Source organism: Schistocerca americana, chromosome 5, assembly GCF_021461395.2.
Source record: "Schistocerca americana isolate TAMUIC-IGC-003095 chromosome 5, iqSchAmer2.1, whole genome shotgun sequence".
Taxonomy (NCBI): Eukaryota; Metazoa; Arthropoda; class Insecta; order Orthoptera; family Acrididae; genus Schistocerca; species Schistocerca americana.
This window is the reverse complement of record NC_060123.1, coordinates 257,988,948-258,006,634: the sequence shown is the minus strand read 5'-3', so window position 1 is coordinate 258,006,634 and position 17,687 is coordinate 257,988,948. Positions and strand designations below refer to the sequence as shown.

Here is a 17,687-nt window from a genome sequence, read left to right as displayed (position 1 = left end):
AAGAAACTTTTTTCACTTTTTTAAGAGAACTACAAAAGTTTACATTATATTTTACATTTCTAAGTTACAGCTACACATGTACATAAAATAATAAATGTATTACAATCCCTGTGTTCAGATTGTGAAGCTGTCCTCAATGAATTCATCGACAGAATAATAACACTTTTCCACCAGGAGAGTAAAGAGCAATCTTTTCAGTGAACCAATCTCCATTTTAAATATATTACTGCCTTTTATTTTATTGAAAATTTTTAACCCCATATACTCTGGCGTTTGGGCATAAAGTTTTAAACGATGTGTTGGAAGTTTGAAGTTATCTCTGTGGCGAGTGCTGTAGTTGTGGTCAAAACGGAAATTGTCTAGTGTATGTTGATTTCTATATAGGAACACCACCATCTCATATATGTAAAGTGAGGGGATAGATAGTACTTTTAAATTTTTTAACAGTGGTCGACAGGATTCCCGTTTTTTTGCAACACACATGTTTCTAATTACTTTCTTTTGTAATACTAGGAGCCTAGTGACATTTGCTGAATTTCCCCAGAAGATTATGCCATAACGAATAACTGACTCAAAGTAGCAGTGATAAACTATCTTTCTGGTATCTATGTTTGTGTCACCTGACAAAATACACATTGCAAATGCTAAGTTGTTCAGTTGATTTGCTAAGTAATCTATGTGTACCTTCCAATTTAAATTTTTGTCAAGATTTAGGCCTAAGAACTTCACGTGGTTTGCTTCTGTGATATCCTGATCATTGCAAGTTATCTTTATTTCACTCCTTTCTACTGATTTAGCTTCAAATTGCATCATTTTGGTTTTAGTTACATTTAGTTTTAGTCCATTTTGATAGAACCAAGATTCAAGTTTTTCTAAAGTGTTTTTGGCTTTTTCTGGAATATTTTCAGATACCTCATTTTCAATTAGAACTGATGTATCATCAGCAAATAAGACTGAATGAACATCAATAACAAGTGGTAGGTCATTTACGTAAAAAAAAAAAAAACAGATAGGGACCCAATATCGAACCTTGTGGGACTCCTTGGGGAACTGTTTTCCAGTCTGATGAATAATTGGTTCCATTTGAAGTTAAAATTACTCTTTGTTTCCTACCTGACAGGTAAAAGCTAAACCATTTTAAAGCAGTGTCTCTGATTCCATACATCTGTAATTTGTGGAGGAGTAATGCATGGTTCACTGAATCAAAAGCTTTAGTCAGATCACAGAAAATACCTGTGACCTTTCTACCTTTATCTAACGTGGAGCATATTTTTTGGATAAACTCATTTATAGCATTCGCAGTGCTTTTACCCTGTTGGAATCCGAACTGGTTTTTAAAAATTATGTCATTTACAGTAAGAAAGTTATTAATTTGTTTTGCTGCAATCTTCTCAAACACTTTAGAGAAGACCGGCAAGAGAGAGATAGGGCGGTAATTCCCCATATCTTCTGTCGATCCTTTCTTGAATAGAGGTTTGATCTCACCATATTTCAATACCTCTGGAAAGCATCCCTGTTCATAAGATTGATTTATAATAGTTGACAGTGGTTGGGAAATAATATCATACACATACTTGATTACAGATGTTGTTATTTCATCCCACCCATGTGAGGTTTTGTTTTTTAGAGACAATATTTCCTTTTCCACATCCCTTTGGGTTATTTTTTCAAATTGTTTAAAAGATGTGTTCTGGCTGTTTTCCAAATTTGTGATGCCCTGATAGAATGTCATATCCACATCCGATCTTACTACGTTTAGGAAGAATTCATTGAAACAACTTGACATCTGAACAGGGTTTACTATAATTTCATTTTCATGTCTAATTTTCAAAATCTCATGAATTTTTACTTTGGCTCCTAGTTCAGACTGAACAACTGACCACACTGCTTTTGTCTTATTTCTGTGTTCTCGTATGAATTTATTATTTGCCATTTTTTTAGCTGCCGCTACATCTTTCCTAAATACAGCTTTGTACTGTTTGACATAAATGACAAAATCTGGATTTCTGTTTGATTTTAACTCATTGTGGAGCTCTCTCTTTCTGGCACTAGAGATCTTTATTCCTGTTGTAATCCATTTGAGTTTACCATTAACCTTCTTTTGCTTATATCTAAGAGGAAATGATTCATTAAATACCTCTAAGAAACAATTTAAGAATTTGTCATAGTTAATCGAGCTTGAACTATTGTAGTCTACAGGCCAGCTTATTATACTTAATTTACTGCGGAATAAATCCATTTTACTTTTACTGAGATCCCTTTTTATACACACTTCTGGAGACTTTAGGTTATTTGCTTTTGGGAGCTCAATAAACAGAGCTGAGTGATCTGAAATACCCAAGTCTAAGCAGTATTTGTGCTTATTTCCACTGTCAAATATGTAGTTAGTAATAATATTATCAATGCAGGTCACTGATCTGCTGTTTTCCCTAGTGCCTTCAGAAAAATTTAGCTTGAAACCAGATTTCTGAATTAAGTCACGAAATTTTGTGGAATCATTGCTTTCAACTAAGACATTTAAGTTGAAGTCTGCTGCTATAACAACTTTTTTCTTACTTTCTTTCTGGAGTTTTTCCAGGAGGCATTCGAATTTGGTTAAAAACACTTTTGTTACCGCACATCCAGGAATTCTGTAGATTGCTATAACCAATGTATTCAGATCACTCAGCTCTACAGAGCAACTTTCAAACACGCTCTCTTCATTTAAATAATTAAAACTATCTCTTACTGTATAACTTATGGAAGAATTGACAAGAATGCAGGAGCCTCCACGAGATTTGCTTATTCTACAAAAGCTAGCAGCTACCTTATAATTATTAATACTATTTAGTACTTTTATACTATCTTCTGTTAACCAGTGTTCATTTAGGCAGATTATTTTAATATTTACGGATTCTGAAAGCAGAATTTTTAGTTCGTCGATTTTTGAGAATTTACGATTTGGTAGTTCTGCCCCTAAGCCATTTATATTCAAGTGCATCAATAGATCATTTTTTCTTTTAGTTATTTCGCGTGCATCCTTTGTTTGGTACCTAAACTTTTTATTTTCAGTTTGAATTTTTTCTTTGTCACCCCTATCACAATGAATTAGTTTCCCTTGCTTCTTAGGACTTTACACACATCTATGAACATTTTACCAAGGTTCACAGAGCCTAATCTATTCAAGTGCAGGCCGTCTTTTCCCAGACACTTGCAGTTTAAGAATTTGTTTGGGTCAATGAATACTGCACCGAGTCTGTTGCACTGTTCCCTAATGCCGGTATTTATCCTGTTGATGTAAGTATCACTTACCGATCTTCGATGAATGATTCCACTAATTACCAGCCTATCTTAGCAGTGCTCAGAGGTTGTGTGTAAGGATAGTGCCACACTGTGTGGCCGCATGGTTTGAAGCGCCATGTCAAGGATTGCGCAGCCTCTCCTGCTGGAGGTTTGAGTCCACCCTCGTGTGTGTGTGTGTGTGTGTGTGTGTGTGTGTGTGTGTGCGTGTGCGCGCGCGCCTTTGTCCACGTATTTGTCAAGATTTCCAGTTCATGATATAGCCAGTTTGAAGTTAACTTACATTCTTATTAGGTGAACACTATTTATTGACGCGTATTTTTTCCTTCAGATGAGTAGACATAATTCCGAGATTGAAATTTTTACACATTTTTACCAATACTTTTTCCAGATTTGTTTTGTTTCCTTTCTTGTTTGACTTAGTGTGTGAACAACTCAGTACATTTTATGTGCATATTTAAAGGGAATTGTTCTTAAAATGTTGTTAACACACTTTACTTTGATCATGGAACCAAGAATGTATCGCAAAATTACAAATGTGGCAACTGATGGGGTGTGCTTTTTAAGGATTTTTTTTGTCTATTTTACTTCTCATTGGGCTACAATTTCTGTAATCCAAGGGGTTCTCATGTGGTAATCCTTGCAAGACAGATTTGCGCATGTGCACGCATACGAGTGTGTCTCACATAGTTTGTAGTGTTTTCGTGGAATTAAAAGTGAGTCAATATTACTTGAGCCAGAGAATTTTTTTGATTTTATTAATGAATTGGCCTCAAGACTCAATCTTTTGTCTGATTTGGAATTTAGCATCTGACTGGTTTCCCCAGAATCCGATAGCCATGTTGCTCCTCCATTGGCAGAGGATTTATCATCTCCTGCAAATATTTCATGATTACTAAAACCCTCCATTACACTTTCAATAACATGGTTTAGTTAAAAAGTTCTGTGATTGAAACTCAGGTGAAAGCAGGGGTAAATGAGTTAAAGAGTTTAATTCTTTCCGCACCGCTGGTCAGCAGACTTTGACCACATTGCCACTTATTAGAAATCGGCCACAAGATGTATTTTGTTGAATAGGAATACTCTTCTGCTATTCCTGCTTTGTTAGGATCTATTCTTCCTGCCTTCACTACTATTCAAATTGTTGTTACCGCCTTAGTGAGAGGCCCTTACAGTGTGCTGTTACATGGGCCAGGTGAGAACTTGATTTTTAACAAGGTTGTTACTCTTCTCCCTCCTCCTCTGTCACTTGCACAGTTAGGTCTTGGGCTCGGGATTGGTATAGTGGAGTTGGTAGGTTTTTATTTATTTATTTATTTATTTATTTATTTTTTTTTTTTTTTTGCAGAGAATGGGTATAGCTGAACTAACATGTTTTGATCAATATTGAATGTTCAAGTATATATCCTCCTTTCTTTTCCTAATGTGGTTACAAATTGGTTCTTTGCTAATTTTACAGTGTCAAATTCGTGATAGCTAATTATATCTAATGTATAAAAATGCTAGAAATTCTGCAAGGTGTGTGTTTTAATGTGTGATCATAGTGCCATGAATAATGTGGTGATGTTCATGTTCTGTATTAAAGGTAACGAAAGCTTAATATAATTAAAAAAATTATAAATAATGCAGATCATGTATCTGGTTTGTTTCTTCAGTGGGAATTATATTTCTAATAAAATTATTTTGATGATCTATAGTAAAGTCTTACAACTGAGAATTGTTTCTTGAACAAGAAAATAAAAATAAGTTTTGGCTATATATTGTTCTCAGTCCTAGTTTATCTCAGCATAACCTCTAATACATGCTGCCATAACACACAAAATTGCAGCTGTAAGAACTGACAAAACTTCCTCTTACACACAACAAAAGGTGGTTTATGGAAATTCAGAATTTCTACCTGTAAAAACCAGGAAATCTGAAACCTTTTAATGGAATAAAATCACCACACTATTACAGTAACAGTGTAGAAATAGTAGACCAGTGTGTCAGCAGGAGTCTGAGATGTTTCTGTAGTATGTAGCTTGTCGCTATCTACTCAGGCCAGTTGCCAGTGTCTTATGAAAGAGACCTGTACACATTGTCTGCCATCTGTAATGTGTTGCAGTATTGTTTCTGTTTCCAGAATGAGATTTTCATTCTGCAGCGGAGTGTGCGCTGATATGAAACTTCGTGGCAGATTAAAACTGTGTGCCAGACCGAGACTCGAACTCGGGACCTTTGCCTTCCGTGGGCAAGTGCTCTACCAACTGAGTTAGTCTCGGTCCGGCACACAGTTTTAATCTGCCAGGAAGTTTCATATCAGCGCACACTCCGCTGCAGAGTGAAAATCTCATTCTGGAAACATCCCCCAGGCTGTGGCTAAGCCAGGTCTCCGCAATACCCTTTCTTTCAGGAGTGCTAGATCTGCAAAGTTCGCAGGAGAGCTTCTGTAAAGTTTGGAAGGTAGGAGACGAGGTACTGGCAGAAGTAGAGCTGTGAGGACGGGGCACGAGTTGTGCTCAGGTAGCTCAGTTGGTAGAGCACTTGCCCGTGGAAGGCAAAGGTCCCGAGTTCGAGTCTCGGTCTGGCACACAGTTTTAATCTGCCACAGAAGTTTCATTATTTCTGTTGTCACTTTAATCACCTTGTCACTGGAAACTGTCATTTTTGATATTATTGTTGGAGAAAGACACTTGTGAATATGAATTTTTCCATTCCAGCAGTGTATACACAACTTATTGTGCCTATTGGATATTATATTAATGATACATGGTGTATGTACTGTAGTTGCTCTCATTGTGTCTGTTCCTATGATGAGTTATATCTCCAGTGAAACAGCTTCTCATTTGCAAATCTGTCAATTGAAAAGAGCTTTTATTGTGTGATGGTTTATTCTGCATGTTCACTTACTATTCTCTTCTTGTTTTCTATTCAGGTGAAAGGCCTTCAGCATCTGCAGGGATATTATTTTGTTTAGTTGTAAATATTGTGAATCCTGTGATATAATAAAGATATCTGCCACTATGGTTGGACAATCTTCCTCCTTTAGCAGGTTGCTTTTGGGATGCTTAATTCTGTTATTGTTATACTTCTTGTACATGGATGCCAAACTGTATTCTCGTATTCAAAATTTTCCACTCCGGAGAAATATTGACAATATGTCCGTACTTGATTCAAATTCTTATGGCTCCTGTGATTTTTCTCCTTTGTGTGATGTAACTGTTAAATCTATAATGTTAGACCATCCCAACCATTATTTGTTTAGCCCAATGGCTACATTATTTGATAAAATATTTAGAATACATGAAATAGAGTACATAACACCAAATATGATAAGTGTGTTTCATGTGTTAATTGCTGTGGCATCAGCTAAATGTGTAGCATCTGATTCTTTGGTTACACGCCGGGTTGGAGTTGCTTTGTTTTTGATCAGAAGCATGTTGGATGAACTTGATGGACATGTTGCAAGAGCACGTAAGAACATACACGGTGAGGGTTCAGAAATTGGCTCAGTGGGCTTTTTTGTGGATGGCTTGTGTGATGCTCTAGGAACAACAGCTCTGCTTATTGGTTGCCTAATATACCTAAAAAACAATCCGCCTAGAAGAGGTTACACTCACCTTCAGTCACTTATTCCGCAAGTAATGGATGCAACAAAGGAAGTAGGACCAGGATTTGTTTACAAAGGCAAGATCACATCAAAGAAAGTTTTTCAGACATTGAGCTGTATTGGAGCACAACTACTCCTCAGCTCAACTGCTTGGAATCGATACATTGCCCTCTACCAAGATCTCCTTGAGCGAAGAGCTGTTTCTGATGCCCAGGCTTCGTGTCAAATACAGGCATTCCGGTCTTTGCTTATGTGGGTGGTGGCATGGTTGTGGCGTATTTTTAACCCGCATGCTTTAATCAATGCATTACTTGTGGCAGTTTTCTGTGATAAATTGTGGGAATTCTTATGTGCCATACAGTATGTGGGTTTCCTCATTCTTGTAAGCATTGTATGTATTTCTGAAATGCATGTACAGGAAGTCGAGTCATTCATTTATAAGACCCTCACTAATAGTACAGCTGTTTAGCATCAGTATTTAAAATGGCAATGTCTCAGTATATTTTTATGTATGAAAGTCACCATCTTTCAGTTAAATTATTAGAAAGAATTTTGCATTTTGGGGCATTTATTTATATTTATTTTACTTTTGCTCTGCATATGCAAGCACTGTTGCAGCTGTCTGACACATTGTTTTGTATTATTATTTTATTGTTGTGTTTATGTTGTATGATGAGCATTTTGTTTTTTGCTGTTTCATTTGTACTGTTGGCTTATTTGCCTATGAAATGCAGTAACAAAAACATTGCATAGATTTTAATTTATATGTATTATAACAAGAATGATGATTAGATTTGAAGATGTTAATAAGTTAATCAGAATTTTTATTACTGCGTTCAATGAACTGTTTTTGCATCTAAAACAACTTACATGGAAGTAGTTTCTGACATGATTTGTTGCATGTGAACCTGAACTGATATACTCCACAGGATTTTGAAGTTTAGTAAGAAGAATGCATTTATGCTTTTATGTTTCGCATTAGGAAACTTAAGACTGCATTAATTTTTCTTTAAAGAGTGCCTTGCCCTTATGCCACCCTTATATGTGGGACTATTAGCCTGTAACTGAAATAATGGTTTGTGAGTCACAGTATAGAAATGCCTTACAGTAGCTATGTGTAGAGATGGAGGTAGCAGTGGGAAGCAAAGATTGGGAGGTACACAAATATAGGACTTATAGACAATCACATACCTCAGAGTTGAAGTAATAAACAATGATCGATGTACTGAAGGGGAATATAATTTTCAAATTAAGCTTTTCTTTATCATTATTGAGAGTGATTTGATAGTGTTTTCACATATTGTATGTCAGAGTGGGTATACTATCCTGGCATATTTCATTTTCACTTCATAGGAATAACTAGCCATAATTTTTATTATGTAGAAGGAAAAAGCTATGATTGTATCAAAAATATGCCCATTTCTATTAGTACACTTTATAGTTTTTTATGTTTAATGTAGAACAGTCTAATTTTTGCCCATGAATTTCTTTTCATGAAGAACCAAAAATGGAATGTGCTGTTTTTAAAGATCTGTTATTAATTACATTTTTGTAATGGTATGGAAGTATAGCAAGTACCGGTAGAAACACAAGAAAAACTCAAGGATCTTCTTTCTTTCTTGTACATGTACACTTGCATGGAAACTGATTGATAGATCACAGATTTGCAATTTTCATATTGTTCTCTACAACTAGCACTTTTAAGTCATTTGTAGTTATGAATTTACTAAAGATCTGATAAGTGTCATCTGTGATGGTGTTAGCTGTATGATTACAATTTAACATGCAGCTCTAGTGCAGTATGTATCAGTCAGAGAGCCTGAATATTTCTGTGCTACAGCTTAGCTCTTAATTTTATTTGGATATATTGCCATTAAAATTTCATATTAAAATATCAATCATGTATTATTGAAACAAAATAGAACCTTTGTAAACTTTTTTAAACGTCACCTGTTAAGCCTCTAGTCATTAATCCTTCAAAAAGGGTATCAGCCACTGTTTCAGTTGTACTTTCAGCCTTATTTTTTATTTTGATACATTGTAAACTGGAAAGAAACCTAATTTGTGACTTAATATTCTAAAATATATTACAATAAATACCATTTAAAATATTACCACAGTGCTGTAGAAAATACTATAAAAACAAAGGAATACTTGCAATATGAATATACTTATGTCTTCTTTTGAACTGATAGCATGATAGCTTTGAAGTAAAGAAGACTGTTGCATAGTTCGATGTCATTTTAAGGAAATTTTTATACCGAAAAGGAAATTTAAAAATTTTGCAGATTGTAAAATTAATTTACTACGTAAAATTCAGGTATTCATATTTATTGTTGTTTGTACTTTAAAAAGGTGTCTGGCATATATGTTGGTCAGAGAGAAAGAGATGGAAAAAAATGTAGTCACACTTCCTGCCACATGCATATGGAAATGAACTTTCTAGACTGACTGTCAGCAGAATGTTTTCTCTTTTGCGTTTATGTTATATGTAACGGAGTATTTTGTAGGCTGTATGCAAATTTACTAGTCGGCTACATTTTTGTGGCTGTATTATCACATAGTCCTTCAGTAACCTGTATTTATTCTTCCTTTATAAATGTAATGGCAATGTTTTCATGCATTTACTGTCTATTACTGTATTAAGCAGTCTAGTCACAATGAATTGCTTTTAAAATTAATTTACAAAATAACAGTATTGTGCAGTTAGATGTCTTCCTTATATTTGTAGCAAGTGTGTTGCTCACACTGTAGCTGCAACTGGCTGCTTAACTTGATGAAGTTATACTCTCTTAAGTGTGGTAGTATTTTTATACACCTTTTAAAACTACCTATTTTTTGAGAATTTAAAGTCATATATGTTTTCTATTTAAACTGTTACTTAATTGTTTCATGCTATTAAAATAAATTTTGCTGAAATTTTGTTTATAGATTCTTATGGTCTGGGAATAATGTTTTCCTGACAGAAGTTGAATATGCTGTTCATTTAGCATGCAACTTTGTTACTAATTAAGTTACTATTTGCAACAACAGGAATGAATAATGTAACATCAGAATATAAGAATAATTTTAATTGGTAATGAATTCTACACTGTTGTTCCACACTGTTCAATAAGTTGGAAATATGTTCCTTTCGAGCATCAGGTGCAGTGTTGTTTCCTATATTGCTGCTAGCATTTGTTAACTTTCTTCTTGTTAATATTTTAGCAAATGTCAGTATTTTGAATGGAAAGTTTCCATATAACTTATTGTTCATAAATGTAGCATTTCTATGTTTACAAGAACTATTTAACTTTTTACATTTCTACTTGTGAAACTTAGTGTATTCAGTCAAAGCAATAAAGGATGAAAGCCATACTTGAAATGGGCATTATTTATAAATAGTATGTTGTGTTATAATAATTTGTGAAGTTCAGAACTTCAAAATCTTGATTTCATTGCTGATTTAAACAAGCATGCTATTACCGTACACATAACACTAGACACACTATGTAATTTCTGGCTTCTAATAGAAAAAATTATTCTAATTTTAATCTTGGTTCATCTGTAATGAGACAGTCATTTATTGGTTGTACAAAACTCACTCAATAACTAGAATTCTTGTAACTGAATTAAAGAGAGAGGGAGCAAACTGCAGATGAATTGTTCATGTTAATAATGAAAGTACTATTCATATTGTGCCTGCAGTTTGTATTTTCTGTACCCATTTTGTGGTTGCTCGGTCTGTTAGACAAAAAAAGCAATAGTGAAATATTTGACACTGTTTAACAAAAACACTGAAAAGAACATTTTAATCTATTGACAACTCGTTGGTTGTAGTATTTGGCGTGTGGTCTCCTTTATTCGTAAATTATTTGCATTCAGCCAGCACTTTTCAGTCTGCTGAAGAATTTGCCACACACTGTTTGTGTATTACCTGTTTTTGCTAATGTCATTGAGCACATCACATTGGTGTTTACTTGATGTTAATGCGTGATGAGTGGAGATACATTATCAATATTTTAAAAGCACTGTTTCATGTGATGCATATGTGTCTTAAGGTACAGCATTGGAATTCATTTTGTATCGTTATAATGATTTCATGAGTATTTGCGAAACCTGTCGTTAATAAGGCAATTTTTCTTTGAACTTTTTCGGTTTGATCATCCTTTCCAAGAAAAGCTGTATGAGTGTCTTGAAAGTTATTTCCTCCATAACACAACATTTTTCAAAAAAAGCTATAGTCCAGTGTCTGCCCTCCATGCACTGATTACAATCATAGAAAAAAAAAGTTGTAGGTTATTGTTGTTTGGGAGATTCCAAGCAGAAAGTTTAGTGCCCAAACAGACTTTTCTTCTTTCAGTTACAATGGCAGTTTTTCTTCATGAAGTGTCGGAGTTAAAAGAAAGGATAAGGTGAAACACAGTGCTGGTTTATGAACTACTACTGTGAATAATAAGGGACCAACAAGCTCAATATCACAATCTGACAGACAGATCACCATCATTATTGGTTGACAGTGACACATACCCTCAATCCAGAAGAAACTGTGGAGAGGTTTGGAATTTAATCCAAGGCATTGCTATGGACTCTGGTGATCATGAATCTTGTGCCATCATTGCTGCTCCTCATGTTGGCAAATATCTTCAACCAGCAAGATTCAAACAGCTAGCTCTGAATAAAGATCCAATGCACATTTGTACATTAGCAATCTTGGCTACTGAGGCAGACATTCCTCTGGTCGTTCCAGCTTGTTTAACTTCCTCAAATTGGCATATTTTAAGTATGTTATTGACTTGGGATCCGCAGCGTATGCTACATGAAAACAACACAGCAAATTTTTATTCGGTTACCAGCATTTTATTGCACTAACTTATGTTTAACATCTGTTATCATTTTGAGCAGTGGAGAATAACATTTGCTGAATCTTACTAAGATGTATTTTATTCTCAAGATCCAATGATTGTTTGGCTACCCTAGTACACCGTAGTTAATTTCAGCCAGGTTAAACTGTGTTCATGGTTTTTTTATGTTGTTACATCATTACAAATTGGTCCTTTGGATTATCTAATATTCTTAAGCTCACTTCATAAGCATCATTTCTCTATAATCAGTTGTAAAGTCTGTTTAAAATGATACGGATCTGTTGACAGGTTATTTATGAAATAATTTAAGTAACACTATCAGTGGAAGTGATTTTGCAATCTTCTCTGTAGGCATGTTGTATTGTTTGTTTTCAAGTGTGAACCTTTGTCAAAAATAATGTATTGAATTTTAATTTGCGAGAAATTATTGGGCCATATAATCAGATGTTCAGCAATTATATACTTCGATTGAAAGATTTTGCTGGACTTTATAAACAACATAAAACAGGCTGAAAAACAATTCTGTATGTCTTCTCACGACTACAGTTTTTGAGCATTGTGACTAACTGGCATGTGCTAGATGTCATTTGATCATTGCTATAGAAGTCCATATTAATTTTAACAGGTGAGTGATGATACATAAAATAAAAAATCTACATCTGTGAAAAAAACCACGTTGTATTTTTACAATTCTGCAGTAAACAAAATGCAACAATAAAAGTATAGTCTTAAGTCGAAAGTCGATCTCCCCCCCCCCCCCCCCCCCCTCTCCTCTCCAGCTACATATTCAACACTACTGCATTGATAAGCTGTGGTCTGTTGGTTAACTGTGTGTCTAGGATCCACTTCATAGTGTAAATTTTCTGCAGTTTTTAAGAATTAAAGAAGTTTCTAATAATAAATGTGTAACTCCACTAGTAAATAACTGCAAAGTTCAAACCACCTTCTGTTACTATGCCACAATACTGAAATTCATTGCCATGTTCTCCTTTCTTGTCAGCTCTTAGCAGGCATCTGATTTATGCATTACACATATTTTCGAATAGTGCGATTAGTAAAGGTAATCATTCATCTTATTACGGAGACACTGAATGACAGATACACATGAAGAACTGGAACCTGGTAACCCATCTTAGGAACATGCACTCTTTGTCAGAATGTATATTGTTCAATGACTTGTTGAAAATGGATGTATGTCTTGTTAAGATATGCTGCATAATCTATGTGAATTCTGTTACCAAAGTTCTGTTATGTTAAAATCTATTAATGGCATAGTATGTTATTGTTAATGCCAGCAAATGTGTCACGTACTAATGGTATTATGCTTCCAGCTGCAGAATATTACTTTTGTAGTGTGACGTTAGTGGTGAATCTGATCGTTAACTTATTTTCATGACACTTTTCCACTTTAGACACTGGTGTGGAAAATTTAAGGACAAAAGTAACTTCCTTGTGATGTGTTTCTGCCAAATAATGTAGCTCAGTAAAACTTGGATTATACATAGAAAGGACTACTACTGTATAGTACAGTGTGTTACTGAAAGAAGTACACACACACTACAAAAAGCAGGACATAGTTCTTACTATGATGTTTGATCACCACAGATGGTAATGCATGCTCTGCAATGTTTCCTTCATGTTGGCCACAAAGTCGGTAAGGAGTTCTTGTGATAGGGCCTCCCATTCCTCCACCAGTGTGACTGACAACTGCTAAATGGTCATTGGTGCATGTGGAAGTGGTGCAAAACACATACCTGCCAACTTTTCCAGTTTCCCAATTTTTCTTCCATGTCCTGAGTACTCCATTATTTCTCCAGATTTTCATCAAACTTAGGACCTTTGTGTTGAAACCCCACTCCTTCTTCTTCTTCTTCTTCTTCTTCTTCTTTAAACAGATGGTTGGGAAACTTTAAACTCATTAGTTGTCTTTCATTACTGCACATATTGAAGTTTATAGAAATCAGGAAGCTGGGTGCAACCTATATATCAGTTGCTATTTTTCCTCTTTCTCAAGCATTATTTAGGATGTATGTTCTTATTGCTCAGTGTTGTGCTTTTTTTTGGACTTGTTCATGTGCTATGATTGTGCTTAAGAAATTGGTAAAAATCTTGAGTGGATGGTTAATTCATTTAAGGCTTTATTTATTTTTCTGTAAGCTGTAATTTCATGTGTATCATTGTCATAATATTATTAGTGTTTTGATTTGGTATTCAGTGTTCATTATGGCAAAACAACAACAACAACGCTGTTTTCTTGAAGTAATATTTGGAACAGTTTATGTTCATTATCAAGCCTAGAAAAGGTCCGATGTCGGTAATTTGTGCTCTTTGCTGATGTGACATTTGTATTTCACATGGTGGAAAAAGCAATGCTTCCAAACACGTGGGAACAAAAAAGCACCTAATCAATATTTATGGTAGTTCTAGTGGCTTCTTTTGTGTTTTTATAAGGGTTGTGTGTGTGTGTGTGTGTGTGTGTGTGTGTGTGTGTGAAGAATACTATAAAATCTGTCGCTGCACATTCACTACTAGATGGACCCGCTGTCTTTTGTGGCTGTAGGCTGAACTTCAGTATTGATCTGAATGACACATTTTCTCATGGCAACGGCTGGCTAACTGTCGCAATAGTACGAGGTGGTACAGGCGTACCCAGTGTATCAGGATTGGAAAGCTTCGTCGACCGTGTGTGTGTGTGTGTGTGTGTGTGTGTGTGTGTGTGTGGGGGGGGGGGGGGGGGGGGGGGGTGTCTAATTTTGATGAAGACCTTACGTGCCGAAAGCTGATTCGTGTCGCGCGCGACACGAATCAGCTTTCGGCACGTAAGGTCTTCATCAAAATTAGACACCCCCCCCCCCCCCCCCCCCCCACACACACACACACACACACACACACACACACACACACACACGACTGCAGTTTCAGGCAACTGTAGTCACACTGTGAGCAGCAGCACTAGTGCATGATACGAGTGGCAACTGGATGGGAGTAAGGAGGAGATTGGGTGGGGAAGGGGAGGGATAGGAGGGTAGAGATGGCGGACAGTGCAGTGTTACTGGGGAGTGCGCATGGATGAGGTGGAGAGAGAATAGGGCAGCTATGTGCATTCGGGAGATTAGACAGAGTGCAGTGGAGAGGTGGGGAGGGTGGGTGTGTGGGGGGGGGGGGGGAGGGAGGGGGGGGGGGCTGGCAGAAAGAAGAGAAGTAAAAAGACAGGATGCGATGGTGGAATGAGGGTTTTCCATGCTGGAATGGGAAAGGGAGGCTGGATGGCTGAGGAAAATGACTAATAAAGGTTGTGGCCAGGATGGTTACGGGAATGTAGGATATATTGCAGTGAGAATTCCCACCTGGAAAATTCAGAAAAGCTGGTGTTGGTGGGAGGGATCCATATGGCACAGGCTGTGAAGCAGTCATTGAAATGAAGTATGACATATTTGGCAGCGTGCAGGTGGGCATAAAGTTTCATGGGTGTACTGACTTCCAAAGCTTCCAAATCTTTGAACATAACACAATAGTCAGCTGTCAAAATTACTATGACACTGTACTCCTTCCCTGTGTGTCTTTTAGCAGTGCTTTCAGCCATGATTTCATTTTTATGGATGATAATGGTCATCTGCATTGAACAGTGCAGGTGGAGGAGCTCTTGGAATGAGAGGATATATGGTGAGTGGTCTGACCTGCTCGTTTCCCCAACTGAAACCCATTGAGCACTTGTGGTGTGCGATAGGAAGATGTACTGTAGCATATTCATGCACCAGTGACCACGCAGCAGTTGCAAACTGCATTGGTGGAGGAATGGAATGACCTACCCCAAAAAATTACCCACCTCATGGCCAGCATGGGAACATGTTGAAGAGCTTGCAGTACCATCCATGGTGATCACAGACCCTACTAAGAACCATTCCTCATCTTTTGTAATGTCCAAAGGACCATCATGAACTATTGCCTTTGAATAAAAGTGTCATTTCAGTTGGTCTCATTGCATGTTTCTTTCAGTTACCTTCTGTACTACACTGCATCAGTTCTTTCCATGTATGGCCCAAGTTTCATTGAAATATGGTACCTGGGAGTGACACATCATGTGAAAGTTATTTTTGTCCTTAAGTTTTGCACACCAGTATAATTGTATCAAAATTGTACTCAGAACAGAAGCTCAGTTTTGGTTACATTTTACTGGCATGTCAACACTATTCCAGTTTCTACAAACAAGTGGAACACTGCTAATGACTCTGGTTTCTTCATTCTCATGTAATAACACAGAAGACACCAGTGTTACAGATATCTCTCAATCTGTATTTCATGTTGTCATAAACCTTTAGGTTAGTTTGTTAATACAGGCAGCAGTAATACTGCAGTTGTTCCTCTCAATTCCGGTCCTGTCCCAGTTGGATTTGGACTCTTTGAGAAATGGAGTTCAAATCTTCGTGTTCTGTGATTCAAGTATTTCATGCTACAGTGTCGCAACTAATCACAAGGTCTTTGTCTTTCTCCCTACTCCCTTTTTTCACCCAATTGTTCGCTCAGACATGCATCAGATTTATATATGTTATCTATCCTTGATTTACACATGCTTGGCTCTCATCATAAATCTTAAATGGGCTCAATGTTACAGGACCATGTGTGTGATACCATTGGCAGGTTGTATTTCCTTCTAAGAAATTCCTCATAATCATGTAAATGTGTAACTTAATTTATTGTGGAATTCATTTTATTTTCTTAACATGGGAGATGAATATACTCTGGTCATCATTGAAACTTAGTGTATGTTGTGTGTATAAATAGTCTGCTTCAATAGTGCTGAAGTTTTGCTGACACAAATGCTTTTCAGCTATGTGGTTGACTTAACACAGTTGCTACAAAGTTAGTCGATTATGCTACTAAGTAAAGCAACACCTAACCTCATGATTATACTAAATGTCGTTATTTACTAGAGATGTTCATATACCCTTGCATTCCTTTGACCTGTAATACGTTTCCTCCAGCCAGTTATGAGAGTTATTAATGGTTTAGCGTGGAATACAAACTAAAGTTCACCTTGACACTCTATATTAAAAAGGAAAAAAAATAGCCAGAGCACTACCAGAGTTGAAGATGAGGATGACAGGTAAAAAAATGAAATAGAGCTATATCTCCAAAGCTTTAAACTTGTAGTGTGATACATACCTGCATAACCAAGAAGCCACATGTGTCAAGCAGATTATGAAAACAATAGAGGGAAACATTCCACATGGGAAAAACATATCTAAAAACAAAGATGATGTGACTTGCCAAGCAAAAGCGCTGGCAGGTCGATAGACACACAAACACGCGCACGCGCACGTGCGCGCGCACACACACACACACACACACACACACACACACACACACACACACACACACACACACACACACACACAAGCTTTCGCAACCAGCGGTTGCTTCATCAGGAAAGAGGGAAGGAGAGGGAAAGACGAAAGGATGTGGGTTTTAAGGGAGAGGGTAAGGAGTCATTCCAATCCCGGGAGCGGAAAGACTTACCTTAGGGGGAAAAAAGGACAGGTATACACTCGCATACACACACATATCCATCTGCACATACACAGACACAAGCAGACATTTGTAAAGGCAAAGAGTTTGGGCAGAGATGTCAGTTGAGGCGGAAGTAAAGAGGCAAAGATGTTGTTGAAAGACAGGTGAGGTACGAGTGGCAGCAACTTGAAATTAGCAGAGGTTGAGGCCTGGCGGATAACGAGAAGAGAGGATATACTGAAGAGTAAGTTCCCATCTCCGGAGTTCTGACAGGTTGGTGTTAGTGGGAAGCATCCAGATAACCCGGACGGTGTAACATTATGCCAAGATGTGCTGGCCGTGCACCAAGGCATGTTTAGCCACAGGGTAATCCTCATTACCAACAAACACTGTCTGCCTGTGTCCGTTCATGAGAATGGACAGTTTGTTGCTGGTCATTCCCACATAGAAAGCTTCACAGTGTAGGC

General features: G+C 36.8%; 2 protein-coding genes and 1 non-coding gene across 3 annotated transcripts in view; all 3 read left to right on the top strand.

Annotated features, from left to right (window-relative positions):
- Positions 1–10,244, top strand: part of LOC124615379 (ceramide phosphoethanolamine synthase) — a 46,113-nt gene extending 35,869 nt beyond the window's left edge. The window contains exon 2 of the mRNA XM_047143204.1: positions 6,194–10,244. Within this exon, the coding sequence (XP_046999160.1) occupies positions 6,282–7,337 (1,056 nt within the window). The 5' untranslated portion in view covers positions 6,194–6,281 and the 3' untranslated portion in view covers positions 7,338–10,244. The remainder of the gene's footprint in view (positions 1–6,193) is intronic.
- Positions 1–17,687, top strand: part of LOC124615377 (probable ATP-dependent RNA helicase DHX35) — a 223,802-nt gene that overhangs the window by 77,957 nt on the left and 128,158 nt on the right. The window lies entirely within an intron of this gene.
- On the top strand, positions 5,775–5,849 carry Trnap-ugg. The gene has a single exon. It is a non-coding gene; the product is annotated as a tRNA-Pro (tRNA).